Raw genomic sequence first — 23,023 nt, 5'->3', positions numbered from 1 at the left:
AGATATTCATATATAGTTTGAAAATAGGTACTTTCAAACTATTGAAAAGACTTAAACTGTATTTTACATATGGCCAAATAACCTATTAGTGAAAGGCACCTACTAGGCACCCAAGAACTGTTATTTCTACACAATAGAGTTTTTGTCATATTACAGTCCACTGTTTTAAACAAAATGGTTACCTATCATAGTATGTGACTTTTGAAATAAACTGGAAATTCAATGTAGATTGTATATCTGATAGTATGTTGTTTTCCTCTTTTTATTGAGCAATGTAAAACTCAGATGATGTTACTTGAAAAAAATATTGCTTATGATATTTTTTTTTAAATTCCTGCTTTTGTTTGGATTAAAATTGCTGACCTAAAGTTAATAATGTATGCTGAATTAACTGTTCTTACCTTAAAGTTGAAAACAATTAAAAATTCTACTTACAAGCCAGTAATTAAAATAGATTTTCTTTTATGCTGCCCTTAGGGAGCAGTTATACATCATATTAAATTTCAGTTAAATATAATTTCATGTTACATTATGTGCTGTGTTTAGTCTCTCAGTCATGTCAGATTCTTTGCAGCCCCATGGATTGTAGCCTGCCAGTCTCTTCTGTCCATGGGGATTCTCCTGGCAAGAATACTGGAATGGGTTGCCATGCCCTCCTCCAGGGCATCTTCCCAACTCAGAGATCAAACCCTTGTCTCCTGCAGTGCAAGTAGATTCTTTACCATCTGAGCCACCAGGGAAGCCCTCCTTACCTTATAAACTAAGTTAAAACCCTGCTCAGTTCTATTAATAAGATCATTAGCTATTATTAAATATACTGGAAGCATTTGCTACACTACATCAAAATAAGTACCATCAATGGCAGGAAATGCTGATGACACATATTTGACTACACAAGATGATACAGTCATCTAAATTTCTAAGGAAAACAATAAAAGAGTGTTTATAATTATTATATATGTATATGGGAACTTTTTAGAAGAATATATTGACACTTTTACATGAAAGTACCAACTACCAAGGTTGCTTATTAACAGCAGACAGGAATTGTCTACATACTAGGGAAAAAAATAAATCTCATTCTACTGTATTATGTAAGAAAAACAATGGTTTAAAAACTTATCTAGAGTAAAATACATTAAATTACTATTTTCAATAATATAAATATTAAACTCTTGAGGAAGAAAACCCAAATATGGTTGTCATCTATATTACTTTAACCTTAATATCACCTAATAAAAGGGTCTTCATGCATTAAGCCTTTATGAACCATGAGTAAATAGAAGGATGAATGAATAGTAGTTTATCAGTATGAAGATTGGATTTTCACATGGCCTTTTTCAGATGACAATTTCCTATAAGAAGTAATGGTGTTGTAGTAAATAATCTAAAAGATTCCATCTATTTTAAAATATAAAATCCTAGAAATTAAGGACCCTTTACATAATGTTTTAATCATACTCCATATTTCTTACTAAGTCAACGATGAATTAAAACTCTTGGAGATATAATAATAAATTATGGTATTTAGAGATTGTTAGAAAAGGTACGTTACATAAAAATTTATAAATAATTTCAAAAAATTCTTATACTTCAAGCAACAAACTATTCTGATAGAATTTAAAATATCACTAGATACTATGGTATCTAATTTTAAACATCTGGATAATCTATAAACTAAAAAGATCAATTGTTTTTAGGTTTATTTATATAACTGCAAATAATCCTTTTAAGGAATGTTGAATATTTCCTTTACTTATTTTGATATACAGTCATCATATATCTATTCAGCACATTATCCACTTACAGCAATTTTTATATATCTTAGTAATATAAACACTAGTTGAAAACTTCTGTTCATCTCTCAAGAATTTATAAAAACACCTTATTTCTGTGCAGCCTTTCTTGACTTTTACATGTAGAGGCAATTGATCCCTCTCCTTTACTTAAGTAACGTAAAATAAAAAAAAAAACACTGCTCTGGCAATTTTTTTCATAATAAGCTTCCCTTTATAAAATAAGTTATATAGACTATTCCATAGTATAGCCTGAATTGCACATTTTTATACCTCTACTATCCAGAGCAATGTCACATAGATAGCAAGAGTTAAATATATTTGATGAATAATAGTAAAAATAAACACAATTACTATATACTGAACATAAGCCAACAACTGTGCTAAATTCTTTCACATAATTATGAAATACCTACAGGTAGCTACTCTCAGTTACCAAGAAATTACAGGTTCTAAAGCTGAAGTTATTGTTCAAAATCATACACATAATAAGGGGTAGAGTACAGACTCAGCCTAGCTCTCTGACCTCAAAACTAACCAATAATGGTGGGCAATTTGGTTTTGTCTTTACACTGGGAGAAAATACTTGAGGTTTTTTGGCATTTCCACCTAATACTGTGTTTAATCCTCACTATAACCCTAATATAATACTACAATACTATTTTACTGATAGGGAAATTCAACCCTAATATTTCATGTGACCTGAAAAGACTCTCATGCACAGTAGGTGAGAAAAGTAGACTAAAATCCAATCAATAAAATAAAATGTTCATTTTGAAAACTATTGGGCACTAATAAACTGTGGTGTTAACATACTATTTAAAGAAGATTTAAACCAACATTCTTCATCAATATTTTTCTCTTTTCCTTCTTTTATTTTATTTCATGTCTAAGACTCTTTTCAAATGGAAAAAATCAGAAGGGGTTTTCTTTCACTGAGAACAAGTAGAAACTGAAAAAAAAAATTTTTTAGGAACATACCTTAAATTGAATTACTGATGCTTAATTATAGTACTATAGGAAAAATTATTTGGGGCAGAACCCTACAGAGATTGAAAAACCTTTGATAAATATTCCAAGTTTTTTTTCGAATTATTCATTAATTGTGCAGCTTTTATAATAAATTCATTACAGTGACTTAATTTTTCATAAATTAATATGTAGACTTTTGAGTCTATACACTTAACAAATGCCAAGTGCCACATACTAAGTGCAATTTCAGTGTTTATGTTTTCTTTGTTTTCATAGTGATAATACTAAGTACTTTAATTGCCTCAAGTTATTAAGAATAGACAAATTAGGAGGTAGCAATGACCAAAAGACATCATAGACATGAAAGTTTAATTGCAGTGTGAATAGAAAAAAAAATGAAAAATGGACACGATCACAGTGCAAAACTTTGTATGCACTTGTAGGCATCAAAAAACCTATGCTATCACAATCTCTATTGTATATATGCTTTAGATGATAGTTAATCTCAGCAAAATAATATTCATAATATTACATTAATATTTATTCATATATAGTTTACTGACTTTATTATTTTGTGTTTATCAATAAATTTTCTTTGATTTTATAAATGTAAAAAGGCCATAAGCAAGGCATTTATATCTAGTTTTACTCTGTGAATTTTAAGTAGTAATATAATAAAAAGCAGTATTTCATTTTAAGTTTGTAAGAATACTTTTGGTTTTCAAAGGGATTAAAAACATTGGTTATTATAACTATAACAAAATAGCTATTTTTAAATTGAACTACATTAACATTTGATTATATTGAAAAATATAATTTTTAGCCTTTAAGTAAGCTGGATGAATATTCTGGCTAGTGAAATTGCAAATATTTATTCATCAGTTTACTAAATATTATCTAAATATGTCTATGAGTCAGAAGCTGTTCTAAGGACTGGGAATGAACCATGAACAAGACTCATCCTCTCCCTACCTACAGGATTTAAAATGATGAGTTACAGCAGGAAAGTCTAAATTTCAAGGAATTGACAATTTCAGCTAAATCTTGGAAAAGGAATTAGAATGACTTGGTTGAAAGGAAGAAGGAATAGCTTATGGGACTAGCCTGAGGCAAAAAAGAATATGGTATGTTTGACAAGCTAAAAGTAAATCTGTTTGGCAAAAAACAGTGATTATCAGAGTTGCATGAGATGAATTTGGAGATGTAGACAATAAAACATAAGAGAATCTCATGGGTTATCATCAAGTTTGGTTTTATTCCCAAAGTCACTGGGAAAGTCACTGGGAAACCAGTGGAAGCTTTAAAGCAATGAAGGAATGTGATCAGGTTTTCATTTTTAAAAGTTAATTCTGATTACATTGTGGAGAATGGAATAGAAGAACAGGACATTTTTTTTTTTTTCTTTAAAATATCTAGAAAAATTAGGCAAGTTAGTTTTGCATTATCTTTATTGACTCATCTAAAACATCAATTAAAGGACTCACTGCCCACATATATCCTATATCTCCTTTAGTACTCCGCTCAGCCATGAGATTTACAAAATCTTCCTTGTCCCACCAGGATGGATTTCTCCATGTCCTCTACTCTCTCTCAGTCTCTCAAAAGAAGGGGCATGTATTATTTATCCTTATTTTGCACAGAACAGACGTCAGTTGGTATGTCAGGCATGTTGGGTAAACTAAAATTTATTGCTTAAAAGAATATTGTTTTCATGTCAGCAAATTCCTATTTAGAGATTTGGTCCAGCTTAAGAGTCAAGTCTTTGAGGACTGCTTTATGTCTGAAAATACAACTATATATTGAGGTTTGTATAAAGATTTGATGCAAGTATAATAATTTAAGTCACTAAAAATGAACATAACATTCAAAATGTTTTCTGCACACATAATTTAAATATCAATAATTAAAAATATTTATTTCCAAGGTAGATGGCATCACTGAATAACATATTCAGTGATATGTCTATATTCATAAACACTATTCTAGAAAGAATACAAGTGAAACAGGTCTAAATGCTATGAATGCTAACACAGCATTGGAAGATTATTATAACAATTGAGAAAATTTGAGCACTGAAATTAATCAAGGGCATAATCTTGATGCTTAATTGAAATTTGGCTGAATGCACTTCAAAATTTTAGATTAACTTTCAAATCACTTTAGTAATTGATAACTATTCTGTTTTCAATCTGAATTATTTGTTCAAGTTCTACAAAGTATTTAATATATATATATATAGCACCAGGGTTTCTCAAATCACTTGATGGCAAACTTTACCTGGAACATGTGTATTATTAGTTAATAAACAATAAACTCATGTCCAAAAGTTACCTGCCTTTCTTCAATGGACAACAGAATGAATACAGGGAAATTTGTCTATGTTAGTGCATGCAAATTTTCAAAGAGAGTGAAAACACTAAACTGAAGGGCTTTTTTCTTAATCAATATTTCAATATTTATACATTTTTACTTCCCTGTAATAAAAAAATCTATCTACTTGATTAAACAATTGTAAATCTGATAATGATCCCTATATTCATATGAGTGGAAGTAGTCATGGTAGGAGAGTGAATAGAGAACTAAGGTGATATCAATTTAATCCTTTAAAGGAGATTACCACATGCTAAGAATTCACTTTAGAATGCTTCTTAGTAAAGAGAATCAAGGTAACTGCTTTCAGTATGAATTTTGATGGAAAATGAATTTCTGAGATGTATGATTTTAAATCAATTTATGCAAATACATCTTAATTATTTTTTCCTTAGTCTGTACTAAGCATCTGAATGGTTTTCCATTACCTATATATCATGCAAACTATGCATAACCATACTACAAAAATCATTGCCATTTTGGAGAATATATAACTTTGAGTTGGAAACAGAGCTGGAGTAAATATTTGTACTTGAAATATGTTCATTTCGTTAATATTTCCACTGATGAACACATCAATATAAAATCTCTTTAGTGTTTCATACTGCACTATTTTTTCCAGTGAAGCTGCTACCAAAAAATAGAAAAAAAAAAAAATTCTTGCTACACTTCCTAAATTTTGTAAACTATAGACTTATATTAATTGCCTAGAAAACTATCAACATATAATTTGACTCTGATATTTTTATCTCTAAAAATTAAAATAGGAAATTAAGGAACACTTAAACTTGGAGTCATAATATCAAGGAATAACTGTTGAAAGGGAAAGTGAAAGTCGCTTAGTCGTATCCGACTCTTTGCGACCCGTTGGACTATAATCCATGGAATTCTCCAGGCCAGAATACTAGAGTATGTAAACTTTCCCTTCTCAAGGGGATCTTCCCAACCCAGGGATCGAACCCAGGTCTCCCGCATTGCAATAATATTATTTACCAGCTGAGCCACAAGGGAAGCCTGGAATAACTGTTACCTTTTCAAAATGAGAAATCTGTTCTCAGTACAATCATATGGTTCAACAGGTAATTCAGAAATAGTAGAATAAGCTATATAAAATAATCACCAGACATAAAGTTTCCATTATTCCCAATCTAGTTATCTATTTTCTCAATAATTAATTGGCATTTGTATAACAAAAAATTCATGCAAATATGAAAATTACTACATTGGCTAGATCATCAATTTGTAAATATGTACACTTATTAATAGAAAAATGGTTCTTTTAATTTGATTTTATCTAGATACCATAATTGGTATATAATACACAATAGTTATTTTGTTTTTACTATCATTTATGTATTCTTTTCTTTCTATATTTACTCCCTCCTCCCTCCAACATTTGAATTTCATTTTGATTTTTTTTTTTTAATTCTAACTTTTATGTTTTCAAATTATTCAAGTTCTGGCTTACTGTCTATATTTTTCAGCTACTTAGAATTCTTTCTTGCATTTCCTACATCTTGGCTCTGTTTCAGCTCATTCTCTAATTGGAATCATTACCAAAACATAGCTTTGGCTGTAACTAAATGGGCACAAGTAAAATAACATCCAATACCTCTATGAGTAACAACTGCAAGCTCTTTAGTTCTTTCTATCTGTTCAGCATTTCTTGGTCTTCTCCTTGTACTTTGTGTATCTGCTTGATGAGGTGAGAGCCCGTCCTTGGATGTGTTGGGGTCCAGACCTGAATTTCTGAGATTCTTTACTTGCACTCGCTGTTCCTCGGAAAGTCTATGGATGGTGACAGCTGTAACACTGGATACAGTAACATCTGCAGATGTGCTAGCAACAGCAATAGCACCAGTGGCAGTCCTGTTATGCTCCTCTAACTCACCAGTGGAGGTAGTGTGGGTCAATGTAGAAGAACCTGTGGGACACAGTAGCACTAGATGCTAACTTTTTCTTTTAAATGTTGGTTTTTTTTTTTTTCTGATAAATTTCATAAATTATATTCTCTTCTATCACCTTAAGTATAATTAACATAAAAAGGCAAAACACAAACACGCCACTAAAATGTGAAGTAACCAGATCTGATGTTTTGTTTATATCAATCAATGTATGAAGAGTTATTACACATAAACATATCACATTTTAATTGTAACACATTAGGGAGAAAAAGGAGAAACAGTAAACCCTTTATCTGACCTTGAATAAATCTTATTCATTATTTATTTACAGGCGATTTTTAGCAACAAATGCCTAGTAAGTGACAAGTTTTGATAGAATGGGTAACTATGTAACCACACTTTTCTCAAAAGAATGCTTTGAATAGTCTATGCCATATCTCATCATGATTTCTGGGAAAAATATCATTTTTTTAAATTTTAAGACAAACAAGTGAAGAAAGGAGAATTTAAAAATCAAAACAAAATTGAAGACAAAATGATTTTAAAAAGTCTGAAATAATTACTCCTTGTAAATATCTATCTTTACCTCATTTGCCAGAAAAAAGCCAACATGATAAAATATTCAATGTCATGAGCTATATATATACTTTAGAATTTAGTGGGTTGGTTTGGAAGTTGGGTAATATTTTTCAGACTTTTAAAGTAAAATTTGAGATTTAAATTACTTAAAATACACAAATTATTTTATATAGAAATGACCAAAAATTAACTATTAGCATGAAAATTTCATTCACACAAAATAGTTTTAAAAAGTGGTTTAAAATTTACAAATATCTCATAAGTATGTCACAGTAAATCTGCATATTCTTAATCTTATAAAAGTTCACTATAATTTTATAATTGTTTTAAAGACTCCAAATTAGGATTTTCTTTTTCTTTTCACTTAAACTCTTTTTTCAAAAATTGTACTTGGTAGAGAATAATTCTCACAGAATGACAAAAAGATACAATTTTTATAACAGAAGCATGAAACTGACTGAAGATATGCTTAAATGGATCTTGACAGATAAAATGCCTAATAAGAAAAAAAAAAAAAACCTGAATTTTTGAGGAACAATTACTAATTAGAACCAATAGTCAGCTCCTGGTTACAAAACTTCTGACTATTGTTTAAAGCCATTAAAGGGTGTAAGTCTTCATATACTTTGCCTTCTCAACAAACTGCATTTCAAACTTCTGTCCATATATATATATTAAACAAAATGCAAAGGAATATTTTAATCATTTTGCAAGAGACAAAACAGCTATATCACATTATGTGATTTGAAAATGTTCTGCCTTCTTCCCCCACCCCTCTTTAGCTGTAGGCAGGTGATTAGTAGAACAAGTAATTCAGGTTTCTGCTTTCAAGTCAAAAAGGAAGTCAAACAAGAGCCATCCCTCGTTCAAAAGCAAGCAAAAGAGTTCTTGTCCATTACTAATTCTTCCAGCTTGTGTTGTTATATGTGTGTGTGCTCAGTTGCTCAGTTGTGTCAAATTCTTTGCTACCTCATAGACTGTAGCCCACCAGGCCCCTCTGTCCATAGAATTTGCAAAGCAAGAATACTGGAGTGAGTTGCCATTTCCTACTCCAGGTGATCTTCCAGATGCAGGGGTCAAAATTCTGTCTCTTGGGTGCCCTGCATTGGCAAGTGGATTGTTTACCACTTTTTTAAAATTTTATTTAGAAATTCAGAAGAATTAAATGATTATACTTTGTGGTGGCCAGTGGTAAATGAAGTATGACAATTATCAAGTAATTTTAAAGATTTTTAATATATTTTAAAGCCTTAATCAGAAAAATATGCTATAGAATATTCAAGTTATTTTGTGAAGATCAGAATCTAGTAAATGCATATTGGTTATGAAAATTAGCCAGTAATGTTTACTAAGCTAATATATGGTGAAGGCTTTCTTTAGTCACATGATTAATAACTACACTTGCATTACTAATATTTAGTAACTGATCTCATGGTAAATCAGACATTTTGATGTCCATGTACTCATTACTATAAAAACAATTACCTGGTCCATACTATTCTCTGGGGAATTTAACTGTACCTTTCTTTATGAAAGAAACTAATGCTTTGAACTCTTCCTAACTTTATCATAAAGTCTGGGCTTTCAGGTTTAGTTTAAAAAAGGAAACTATTTAAATATAAACATATGTTGCTAAATGCAATCTAAAAGTATGAAAAATTGTGGAATTTGTACTGTCTCGAATCTCAGTGTGTCTATTATACCTTTAACATAGAAGCAAATTAAACAGCTATTTATTATGTTTCATCATTGAAGGTCATTACATTAATCCTAAATAATCTCTGAGCTTAGTTGCTCAGTTGTGTCCAACTCTATTCAGCTCCATGGACTGTAGCTTGTCGGTTTCTCCGTCCATAGGATTCTCCAGGTAAGAATACTGGAGTGGGTAGCCACTTCACTCTCCAGGGGATCTTCCCAAACCAGGGACTGAACCTGGGTCTCCTGCATTGTAGGTGGATTCTTTACCATCTGAGCCACCCAAAGATTATTTGGAAGCCCAAATAATCTCTAGTATTTGGGTAAATGAATCTGGGGTAATTCTTAGGAATGTGTCCAAGCTGCTGCTAAAACTAATCTTTTAAGATCAACAGACCAATCTCAAAATGCCCATATTCTTGAAGACTCCAGGCAATAAGTACATTTCCTAACCAAATTTATGAGCTAGAACTCATCTTTAGTAACAATTAGACCCAGGATATGCTAGCTATCCCAATCTTAAAATCTTCAGTAATGGCTGAATCTATCACTGGCTAATAGCAATATTATTCTCTTAACCTGAATTCAGAACAGGGTGTAATATTTGAATAAAGCATTGAAAAAACAATTTAATAACCATAATCTAGCTAACTACATATTTCAATAATATATTTTACCAACTAGTTCTTATGTTTTACTAATATTCTGTTTTCATAATTTTTCTTCCCTATACTATAATACAAGCTCCCTAAAGGCTGAGATTTAGGCAAATTCCATTCACTGCTGAAACCCAAGTTATCTAGGCTAGTGCCTGGTACATAGTAGATCCTTAAGGAATATTTATCAAAAGAAAAATGTAAGAATAGATGGATTCAAAAATAATTTTAATGTAATACTAACAATCATAAAGAGGATAAATTTCACAAATGAAATATGATTACAATTTTAACATGGCAATGTCATATTTCAAACAATGTAATGAAATGAAGAATTATTCCAAAGAAAGGGAAATTTGATGGCTTTGTTTTGAACTTTCAAAAACATCACTTTGAAAAAGTGTGGAAACTGAAGATTTATTTGGATAGGTAAAAGTTACTTGAAGATTCATGTCAACATTCTCAAACCTTGATAGCTTACAATGTTAGTGTGAAATGAATTTGTTTAGAATATTCAAATTTCTGTAGAGTAAAAACTAGTATAGCTCATAATGGCAGGAAGCAGAAGTACATCTAAATTTAGTCATGTATTTTTGATATATATATACATAAAAAACAATGATTTCCTTATAAGGCAATAAAATCATCCATCACCATATAGTTATGTCATATATTATAACCATTTATCTAAAATGTAGACCAATTTAGAATACTATTTTTGGTACCACTTTAAATTGGCAGTGTGTGAAACAAAGATTTTTAAATTGTCAAAATGCACTATTTAACAGTTTCAAAACACTCAATAATCTTGCATACCTAACTGTTTTATAAGGAAATTGTCGATGCAGGAAAAAGGCTTAGGATTATATATAGCAACAATGCCATATTGAATATATTATATATCTAATTGAATATTAAAATATAATAGTTTGGTTTCTTTTAAAAAAATTTTAAGTAGACTATACAGTTATATAAGTGTTGTCTATAATAGCACAATGTTAAATGATGTTACAAGACATACAACCCAAATTTATGAATAAACTGTACATCCAAAATACCCATTCTTCATTGGAAATCAAATCATGTATACCCGATATAATTTATCACAATCAGATTATCCTGTCAACTAAACTGCTTGAGATATATTTATAAATTATATGTTTATAATATAAACACATCTAAAATATAATTTTATTAATATTTGAAAGCAAACATTTCCAATTATAAAAATAAAATGAAATGATATACATATATAAACATGCTTCTAAAATCATAACTATATGTCATCTTGGAATTATGATAATGGAAAATGACATATGTTACACATGTAAATTGGCAAATGTATATAACAGCAAAATTAAATTATAAAATTAAACTTGGACTTTAGTATCATAATAAAATTTGTTTTTGAATGCTTTCCTATTTCAACATCTATATGCAAAGGACTAAACATAATTTATGTAAAGCAATTTATACATGTGTCATTTAGAAAATGTATTAAATAAAAATTGAATTTGAATTTCATTTTGATTAAAATTTTAGCCTTACATATTTTTAAAAAATTATGCTATATTGCTTTGTAATTTCTGTGTAACTCAAACATAAAGAATATGTTGCTAGAGATATAAGTGGAAATCCCAATATGCATATAGCTATATAAGTACATGTTAAACACAGGTGCATATTCATAGAAGTGGCTTTTAGATATATATGTCTTGTTATTTTATATAAAATATAAATTCTGTTCCACTAAGTTTAGCATTTCAAATTAAACATTTGAATAAAAGCTTTAATAACAAAATAATCCTCACTGAATACTTTTGTGTTATCATGATATATAACGAAAAAAATGCAATAAACATCTAACATGAAAACATGCAAAAGAAAAATATACAAAACAACATCAAAATAAAATATAAATACAACTAATGAAGCAATTCTATATGAGTCATCATTTAAATACTCTATAAATGTTAGCATATGTATTTTCAGGAAGCATACTGCAGTTGGGAAAATAAATATTTTGCATTTTAAACATTACAAATGCCAATATCCTAAATATGTATAGCTCAGTATTTAATAGTATAATTTGGTGAATATGTGTGTACTGTGAATTCAACTTACAGAAGGGATGAATAAACTGAAATAGAAAGTAGTCCTTAAATTGTAGGAAAAATATAAATAATCTATGTTTGACTAGTCATTATCTGCTTAGTTGCTCAGTTCTGTCCGACTCTGCAACCCCATGGATTGTAGCCCGCTAGGCTCCTCTGTCCATAACGATTCTCCAGGCAAGAATACTGGAGTGGGTTGCCATGCCCTCCTCCCAGGGGACCTTCCCAACTCAGGGAGCAAACCCAGGTTTCCCACACTTCAGGCAAATTCTTTACCATCTGAGCCACCAGGGAAGTCCCTGGCCAGTGATTACCTAGTATGAAACTGTCTCTCTGACTACAAAAATAAATAGACAAATCCTGAAAATTTAGATTATTATTTAATTTTAAAGGGCAGATCTATATTGGTCTTCTAAAGTTTTGATTTAAAATTAAAATGCTGCATGTACTTTGAACATACATAAGATAATGATATTAAAATATCTATTAACTAAATATAATATATTCTTAATTATAAGATTCACCTCTAAGAAAGAAACTATTGAACTATTAAACTATGGCATGACAACACAAAAATGCTGTCACCTAAATTCAGATTTCTGACACATTAAAATATGAAAGAAGTTGATTATAGTATAGTTAAAAAAATTATCACTAATTTGAATAACAGATTTTCTATGATCATGAATTAAATAAATTAGGTACATATTAATTTTGAAATAGGCCTGATACTTTAATATACATTATTTTTTCTGAATTCACTGATATATTGATATATATATTTATATTATGTATCTCTATTTAAATTTCTAAGCACTAAATCGGGACACCAATATTACCTTTTGCAAGTGGATGTGTTACTGTTTATCAGATGCAAGTGATCTCTCTGCTTTAAAATTCAAAGTGAATAAATATTTTCAATCTAAGTTGAAACTGATGATATCAAGATTTAGTGATTCAGTTACCAAATCCACATTTACTAGAGTAAATAAGTGATTATAAAACAAATATTCAACAAAACGCCAAGTTGTTTACATACAAGATTAAAACTCCGTATCTGGATTAATTAAAGTTTGATAAACCCACATGCCAAACAAGAATAAATACCTTTACCTAAATGAAATATAGAAAATACCAAGTTATAGAAATCATATAGAGTACTCTATTGGTCAACCAAAAAAAAAAATATATATATATATAGTACACATATGTAGACTGTATATGTATATAAATGCATGTATATGTCTATAAAATATGTTATCACATTTTGTAATACAATGTCAGAGAACAGACATCTAATTTTTTAGTACTAAAAATATAGTAAGCTCATGCCAGGGAAAAATTGTTTAAGTACAGGGTTGCAATGATCCTGAAGCTTTTCTCTCTTAAAGAGCCATTTCTTGCTTCACCTAGTTGATTAAAATGAAGTTGCAAAATGGAATTTCAGTATCTTATCACTCTTTTTCATACATTTTTGGGAGTCCTGACAATGTACAGTGGTGGGTCCAAGGTGTCTTTTTTTTTAAATTTTTACGTGCCAAGTTACAAACACATACACCACTCACAAGAATAAATATTCACAAAATACATCTGAAACCTTTTTTGTGTATCTAAGCATAATGTTCCTCCATAAAGTGACAATACTGGCAATAAAACTTGAGGACCTAGCTTTTGAAACAAGAGTTAGACAAAGGGGTAGAATGCCCCTTTACACCTTTCTAAAACAATTTCCTAGAATCCTGCATTTTGAGACCTCTTTCCTATAGCAGGTCTTATCTTTTAGCAAAAGAAGGATATATCATTCCCGGTTTCCCCCAAACAAATAAATGTAACTTAACACACACTTTCCTTCTATGTCTAATTTCCTTCCATATTAAATCTTGTGAAATAGCTGTCAATTCTCATTGAAGATTTAAAGGCCTTGTTAGGAAAAAGGGATCCTATTATACATATCTTGTATTCCAAAGTGTAATATAAGAAACCTCTTCACTTCCAGAGCCTTGCTGTCTTTAATAAATGATATACGTTAATTATATTTTGAAAGTGGAAATCATGTCTGATACATGTGTATCTCTCACTTCCCCTTGAATGTTTCATAAATATATGAAGGAAGAATGAATGTGGATAAATGTACTACTCTGTATTTCTCAAAAATATAAACATTTTACTTTATGGCATTAAATGTATTTCAAAGATATAAATGTAAGAAAGAAATTTGACCTATCCAGATATAAACACTGTAAAAACATAATGTAGTTTATATTACATAGTATGAAAAAAGGAAGGAGCATCTAAGAACACCTAAATCACTCCTTCATTTGTGATTTTTTCAAATGAGGGTAGCATTTCCCTCTTCTTCTATTCTCCAGCACCTTTTTCTCTACCAAAAATATTTAGTAATGATGATATTTGATATTGTGTAGCAGAGGGAAAGAAACAAGGGAAAGCAACTGGTGGAGTTACCCTTTATATGTACCATGTTTGAAAGAAAAAAAATAAGAGAAGGCTTTATCCTAACCTAGCTCATCATGTGTCTGTGTCCTGCTTACCGTGACTATCTCAGTGTATCCATGTTTATCCTCCATTTCCTTCTGAAATGGCATTCCAGTTTGGGCTGCGGAGGAGGGGTCGTCACTTTTTATTAGCTCTAGGTGTTTGTCTTTTTTTAATACCTAAATATAAAGCATACATAATGCATGTTTTGCATATGTGATATGATTTAAAAGGAATCAAGGAGCTTTACCTACTACCACATTTTTCTGTGTATACAGATGCTACTTCGAAAAAGAAAATGTTCTTTAGGATTATATATTGCCTTCTCAAATTGTTCTCTTATAATCAGACAAACACCTTTTTGGTTGAAAGAATTCACATATGACAGTGATTGCTTAACTAGTTTGAATTAGTTTATTGTAAAGTTTTCTTCTCCTCAAAAGAAATAACAGGGGCAGGCTGAGAAGTATGTTTTGGTGAGGAGAGTGAAGCTTGCAGCAAGATCACTGAACACTCCTTGCTAATGCATTTATAAGTTGATACCTGATTCCGTGTGGTTGTTACATGATTTGCAAGAACTAGGTTCATTACTAAGAAGTGGATATAAGGGAGGTGTGGGCAGGTAGGAAAGGGCTGGCAATTTGGAGGAAAGACTATTTTTCCACAATAAAGGTATTTATTGTGGAAAGGTTGCTGAGCAACAGGTGAATATCTACATAAATATGCTGAAGTAGAACAGTTTAATAGGAAATTCAAGCCATAAAAAGTCTTATTTTCCTGCACAACATTCTGTAAAACACTTTTCATTCTGCAGCAGCTAATTAATTAGTAGCACAAGTGATTTTTTGGGGGAAAAAATACCAATCTTGGCTTTACAATATAGCATATTGAAGAAAAACTTTTAAAAACCTTTGGAAGTGGTAAGAACCTTGAGTTTACCATCAAAACCTACCATTAACTAGAAAGGCAAATATACATTATATATTGGGGTATTACATATAATTAATTATATGTTAGGGTATTTAAAATATATACTACCACATTGAAAGATAAGCCTTTGTATTTCTTCATGTAATTACTCTGTTGAATTCCTTTTCTACAAAGACTGTATTTTATTTCAAGACTATAAGCAAAAAAGACTGTTTTTAAATAATGTCAATAAAACAAAGGTATGACACCTATATCAATTATTGAGAGTATTTATTTGATTAAGATCATATACAGCTTAATTGACTTTCAGATGAAAGAGATTAATTAAAGCAAAGGAAGTTTTCTTAAACATTAAAGTAATTTTAAACCTCAAAAGCTTTATATCTATTCAGATGATTTTGGTATATTCCAATTACAGGTAATAATATGAATATAAACAATTGTCTTGAAGTATATCTTTTAACTTTTAAGAGGATGATGTAGATTTGGCTTTTCACCTGTGGGATGGTATCTAATCTCCCCAAACTTCTGAATACAGGTGACTAAGACACTATACACATACTCATCATTCTAATGGTTAATTTAGATGACTAGATAACAGACTATTTAAATGAACATATTATAGAGCAATCAGAACATACTGAGCACTTACTGTGTTCTAGACACAGTTCTAATCAATCCATTTCATCCTCAAAAGTACCCATGAGCTGAGGATATTAAAGTTCAATTACTTTTACAACATACACTAACTCACTTTGCTAGGAAATTAAAAAGCTAGGATTTGGACCCCAATTGTGTAATTCCAAAACCACAATAATGACTCATGAAAATCATTACACCTCTACTTAACCTCCCCAATACAAAACAGCACATGTAAACACTTATGTCTGATCAACATGTAAGTTATTTATTTATTTTCTGTCATCTCTGTATTTCTCCATCCTCCTTCTCCAACAAAAGTCTGACTTTTTCCAGGTCCCTCTTGCAAAACCCTTGCTAGAAGGAAGGATGGTTTGGCAGGACTTAATGGAAATGGCACCCCACTCCAGTACTCTTGCCTGGAAAAATCACATGGATGGAGGAGCCTGGTAGGCTGCAGTCCATGGGGTCGCTAAGAGTCGGACATGACTGAGCGACTTCACTTTCACTTTTCACCTTCATGCACTGGAGAAGGAAATGGCAACCCACTCCAGTGTTCTTGCCTGGAGAATCCCAGGGACAGGGGAGCCTGGTGGGCTGCCGTCTCTGGGGTCGCACAGAGTCGGACACGACTGAAGCGACTTAGCAGCAGCAAAGAGAAATGTGATCTAAGATCTTTTCATTGCTTTTGTTTCCTAACATTCTAGTATTTTTGAGGTGATTACACCAAGTGATAAGAGAGAGGCAATGACCTGGGTAGAGGTTGGGGGCCAAGTAGAGGCAATGAAGATGGCATACACAACCCCTTAGGGGTATGTCAGGAAAGTGGAAGAGTCCAGGAACCTGAATGCTCACCTTTGGCTAAGATTCCTACTCAGGTTTGTAGGAATTCCTACTCAAGCACAGGATCACCTGATTTCACGGGAAATTCAGGCTTGAATAATAATGACAGATGCCATTGTCCAAGCACTACAAATGCCCTGTGGATTCTTCTGCAACTCAAGTGAAGAAGGTGCCAAAGTTTTTTCTGCTTCACAAACAATGACCTGGAGAGAACTCTCCTCCTATCAGGGACAACAGGGGCTCTCAATTTTATTTGAATTTAAGAGAACAAAGCAACATTTCTTGCTTATGCAAGCCTGTGGATAAATCTAATTTCATATACTTGTTTCACTGTCAAATACAGAAAATGTATATATACAATCCAATAGCGTGTCTTGCTGTTTTTTAATAATCCAGTTTCAGCTTGACATAAACTGCCTATTACTCTTCCCTCCTTCAACTATTATAGTTTTTCCCCTCATAACAATTCTTAGTAATCTAATTTCACTTATCTTTGAAAATTGTCTGTTTCTTAATAGTTATAAGACTTTTATTATTATCCCTACGCCTTCTTAATATGTTGCTAAATTGGATCAAGGTTTTGATCCTTTTTTTTTTTTTTTTCCCTCTCTGGATTAAACCAAAGTGTCTATAAATTTCTCAATCTGAACTTTTACCTGTAAGGACTTCTCTAATTTTCAGAAAATTCCACAGTAGAAGTCTTTTCTCCCAGTTTCACACAAATTTTAGTACTCATGGAGAGTAGATAATTCACTAAGAGAACTTTTTATCCTACGATCTAGGAATCAACCAGTCCATAGCCACTATTCCTCACTTATTCCAAGCTCTTAACAATTACAAATCACTCTCTTCATGCAAGTTCCATGATAAACATTTTTCATTTAACCTTTGTAAAATCATATGCAACAGATACAATTAAAATCAATACAGTCTGAGATAAATAACCTGATTAAGGGCATTCATTCCTGTATTAACTCAAGCTGTTTATCTTAAATCATTCATTCTCTCAGGTATTTAATAAGAATATACTAAGTGCCCACTCTACATCAGGCACTGAATGATTCAGAGGTGAATAGTACATACAGTATGTTTCCTAAGAAAGAATACATTCAAGGGGAAGAGATGAAGAATGAACAGATTAATATAATAGCTGGCACTGAAATGCAAAGTGGCATTTGAGCTAAAGCCTCAATAAAAATGAAAGGGAAATAAAAATAAAAGCCTTGATATATCCAGCACTTTTATTCAGACTGTCAGATTTACTAGCTTGTATTCTTAGTCTTCATGATATACTTCTTCCTATTCCCTTAGAACTCAAGAATTTCACTTTTTTCTCTATAAATATGTGGCATGGTCTCTTGTGTGCTATATATCTATGAAGTAATGTATATGTATTTACATTCCAGATAATACTACATTTTAAAGTGAAATTGATATATTTGAATTCAATTTAGGGAATAAAAATTAAAATACCAGTAGGGTCACTAACTTTGATGAATTCAATGAACACATATATACTGAACTGCTAGCCATGAATTAATGCTAGCATGCAATGATGAGTGAGAGAACATAAACATAAGAGCAAACAAACAAGAAATCAATAAAATGTGACTGCATTTTGTTGGTGTGCTAGATTTAAGGTGGCCATTCTTTGCAACTGTTTGCAGCTAGCTGCTGCTGCTGCTAAGTCACTTCAGTTGTGTCCGACTCTGTGCGACCCCATGCGACCCCATAGACGGCAGCCAACTAGGCTCCCCCGTCCCCGGGATTCTCCAGGCAAGAACACTGGAGTGGGTTGCCATTTCCTTACAGTCTATTTCCCTATGCCATTGGATCTAACTGGTCTTCCTGAATTACCATGACCAGCAGAGCACAGCAGATGATTATCATGTAAATTATCATGTATTAGCTCCAAGAGTCTTTGTAGCTTCTACCTTTACACTCTTGGAAAGATTTCATGAGACTACCATAGAAAGAACTCTCACTTGTCTACCAGAAAATGAAAGGAATAAGGAGAAGAACCAAAGTGCCCCAATTGACAATTCTGAGTCACTTCCATAAGTGAGGCCACATCGGACCTTGCAGTATAGGAAACCCTCCAGCTTATTGCAGCTATATATATAAATGAGTCCAGAAACATCTTGTAAACCAAGAGAACTGTGAGCAAAAGTAAAGCGTTGCTGATTTAAGCCTCTAACCTGCAGTGGCTTTTACAGGTGGTGTAAATATAATTGACAAAACATGTAAAATGTAGAATTTGATTAGAATATATAATAGAAGCAATAAATTGGTCTTGGGGGTGACTTACTAAAGAGAAGATTCCTGAAGGAAATATATGATATTGAAAGCAGAAAGATGAACAACAATTTCTAAGGTGAAGACAAAGAAAGATGATTCAGACAAAGTGTGTTCTATGTATCAGTACAGAACAGTCGCTCAGTCGTGTCCAACTCTTTGCAACGCCATGAATCGCTTCATGCCAGTCCTCCCTGTCCATCACCAACTCCCGGAATTTACCCAAATTCATGTCCATCAAGTCGGTGATGCCATTCAGCCATATCATCCTCTGTCGTCCCCTTCTCCTCCTGCAGCCAATCCCTCCCAGCATCAGGGTCTTTTCCAAAGAGTCAACTCTTCTCACGAGGTGGCCAAAGTACTGCAGTTTCAGCTTCAGCATCAGTCCTTCCAATGAACACCCAGGATTGATCTCCTTTAGGATGGACTGGTTGGATCTCCTGGCAGTCCGGGACTCTCAAGAGTCTTCTCCAACACCACAGTTCAAAAGCATCAATTCTTTGGAGCTCAGCTTTCTTCACAGTCCAACTCTCACATCCATACATGACTACTGGAAAAACCATAGCCTTGACTAGATGGACCTTTGATGGCAAAGTAATGTCTCTGCTTTTCAATATGCTATCTACGTTGGTCATAACTTTCCTTCCAAGGAGTAAACATCTTTTAATTCCATGGCTGCAATCACCATCTGCAGTGATTTTGGAGCCCCCCAAAATGAAGTCTGACACTGTTTCCACTGTTTCCCCATCTATTTCCCATGAAGTGATGGGACCAGATGCCATGATCTTTGTTTTCTGAATGTTGAGCTTTAAGCCAACTTTTCCACTCTCCCCTTTCACTTTCATCAAGAGGCTTTTTAGTTCCTCTTCACTTTCTGCCATAAGGGTGGTGTCATCTCCATATCTGAGGGTATTGATATTTCTCCTGGCAATCTTAATTCCAACTTGTGCTTCTTCCAGCCCAGCGTTTCTCATGATGTACTCTGAATATAAGTTAAATAAGCAGGGTGACAATATACAGCCTTGACATACTCCTTTTCCTATTCGGAACCAGTCTGTTGTTCCATGTCCAGTTCTAACTGTTGCTTCCTGACCTTCATATAGGTTTCTCAAGAGGCAGGTCAGGTGGTCTGGTATGCCCTTCTCTTTCAGAATTTTCCACAGTTTATTGTGATCCACACAGTCAAAGGCTTTGGCATATTCAATAAAGCAGAAATAGATGTTTTTATGGAACTCTCTTGCTTTTTCGATGATCCAGCAGACATTGGCAATTTGATTTCTTGTTCCTCTGCCTTTTCTAAAACCAAGGACTGGAATGGGTGAATTTAACTCAGATGACCATTATATCTATTACCATGGCCAGGAATCACTTAGAAGAAATGTAGTACCATCATGGTCAGCAAAAGAGTCTGAAATGTAGTACTTGGATGCAATCTCAAAAACGACAGAATGATCTCTGTTCATTTCCAAGGCAAACCACTCAGTATCACGGTAATCCAAGCCTGTGCCCCCACCAGTAATGCTGAAGAAGCTGAAGTTGAATGGTTCTATGAAGACTTACAAGATCTTTTAGAACTAACACCCCCAAAAAAGATGTCCTTTTCATTATAGGGAACTGGAATGCAAAAATAGGAAGTCAATAAACAGGCAAATTTGGCCTTGGAGTATGGAATGAAGCAGGGCCAAGGTTAATAGAGTTACCAAGAGAACACACTGGCCATAGCAAACACCTTCCAACAACACAAGAGAAGACTCTACACATGGACATCACCAGATGGTCAACACCGAAATCAGATTGATTATATTATTTGAAGCCAAAGATGGAGAAGCTCTATACAGTCAGCAAAAACAAGACTGGGAGCTGACTGTGGCTCAGATCATGAACTCCTTAATGCCAAATTCAGACTTAAATTGAAGAAAGTAGGGAAAAACCACTAGACCATTCAAATATGACCTAAATCAAATCCCTTAGGATTAAACAGTGGAAATGAGAAATAGATTTAAGGGACTAGATCTGATAGATAGAGTGCTTGATGAACTATGGACAGATGATTCGTGACATTGTACAGGAGACAGGGATCAAGACCATTCCCATGGAAAAGAAATGCAAAAAAGCAAAATGGCTGTCTGAGGAGGCCTTACAAATAGCTGTGAAAAGAAGAGAAGAGGAAAGCAAATGAGAAAAGGAAAGATATAAGCATCTGAATGCAGAGCTCCAAAGGAGAGATAAGAAAGCCTTCCTCAGTGATCAATGCAGAGAAATAGGGGAAAACAACAGAATGGGAAAGACTAAAGGTCTCTTCAAGAAAATTAGAGACACCAAGGGAACATTTCATGCAAAGATAGGCACAAAAAGGACAGAAATGCTATGGACCTAACAGAAGAAGATATTAAGAAGAGGTGGCAAGAATACACAGAAGAACTCTACAAAAAAGATCTTCACAACCCAAATAATCATGATGTGATCACTCAACTAGAGCCATACATCCTGGAATGTGAAATCAAGTGGGCCTTAGAAAGCATCACTACAAACAAAGCTACTGTAGGTGATGGAATTCCAGTTGAGCTATTCCAAATCCTGAAAGATGATGCTGTGAAAGTGCTGCATTCATTATGCCAGCAAATTTGGAAAACTCAGGAGTGGCCACAGGACTGGAAAAGGTCAGTCTTCATTCCAATCCCAAAGAAGCCAATGCCAAAGAATGCTCAAAATACCACACAATTGCACTCATCTCACACGCTAGTTCTATGTATAAAGGTCATGAAAAAAAAAAACAGATTCTGTTAGCTTCTAGGAATTAATGGCCATTAATATGGGTAAAACATAGACTGCAAACAAGAAATCACAAGAATTTAAGAAGAAAATACATGTAGAGGGCATATTGTGAGAATGAGATAGCAGATGTGATACAATGCATGAGAAGACATTTGAACTCTGTATGAACCCAACAGAAAAAATCCCTTGATTCCACTCTTTCTAATTAGCACACATTTCTCTCATCCCTTCTCAAAACCAAATGTGTTTCTTGAAAGCAGTATTGTGATAGAATGGATTCTCTTTCCACTGATAAAAAATATAAAAAGCATTCTTAACATTAAAACAGTAAAATTTTAGCAATATCAAAATGTGGTTATCAGGAATCATGTCTGAAACAAAATTGAAAATTACAAAATATTTGCATTTTTAACCAAATCTATATGTCTGTATTTATTTTCCTTTGTTGTCGTTTTTCTAGTTTTCAAGTCATGCCTATGAGGACATACTTCATCTAATTTTTCAAAATAGTAGGTAGAATTTTTCATTATAGTAAGAATATATTTCACAAAGTCAAAGTCTTTCACTAGAAGGTAAAATCTGTGTTACAGAATTTCAGTCATTAGCTAGAAGGTATCCCAGAACAGGGCAGATATTTGGGGTTCTCAGAGCCTCAAAATGTATGACAAGTCACGTCATACAGCCACACAGTCTATCTGTAGAAAGAATAAATTGAAATGGTCTTTATGCATAACTACATTGAAAATATGTTCTTACAAATAATATTTTCCTTTCAGAAAGATAATTTCTTCTATAAAATGTCTCTGAATCTGTGAGAGTAGAATACTTTCATATCCAGGTGAGTATCTGCTAAAATTAATTTAAGATGAAATTTCACACGGTATGCCTTGAAACAAATTGGAATTAAAAAATTATATGCCAGTCAGTCAATAACCTAAACTGAGGTTTGCAATAGAGAGAAT

General features: G+C 32.6%; 1 protein-coding gene across 1 annotated transcript in view; it reads right to left on the bottom strand.

Moving 5' to 3' along the window:
• CSMD3 (CUB and Sushi multiple domains 3) overlaps positions 1-23,023 on the bottom strand; it is a 1,491,512-nt gene that overhangs the window by 891,064 nt on the left and 577,425 nt on the right. The window contains exon 7 of the mRNA XM_010863441.1: positions 6,751-7,062. Within this exon, the coding sequence (XP_010861743.1) occupies positions 6,751-7,062 (312 nt within the window). The remainder of the gene's footprint in view (positions 1-6,750; positions 7,063-23,023) is intronic.

Source organism: Bison bison, unplaced genomic scaffold (genome assembly GCF_000754665.1).
Source record: "Bison bison bison isolate TAMUID 2011002044 unplaced genomic scaffold, Bison_UMD1.0 scf7180017864491, whole genome shotgun sequence".
In the NCBI taxonomy this organism is placed as follows: domain Eukaryota; kingdom Metazoa; phylum Chordata; class Mammalia; order Artiodactyla; family Bovidae; genus Bison; species Bison bison.
The sequence above is the reverse complement of the archived record's forward strand: the minus strand, read 5'-3'. Positions and strand labels throughout refer to the sequence as shown.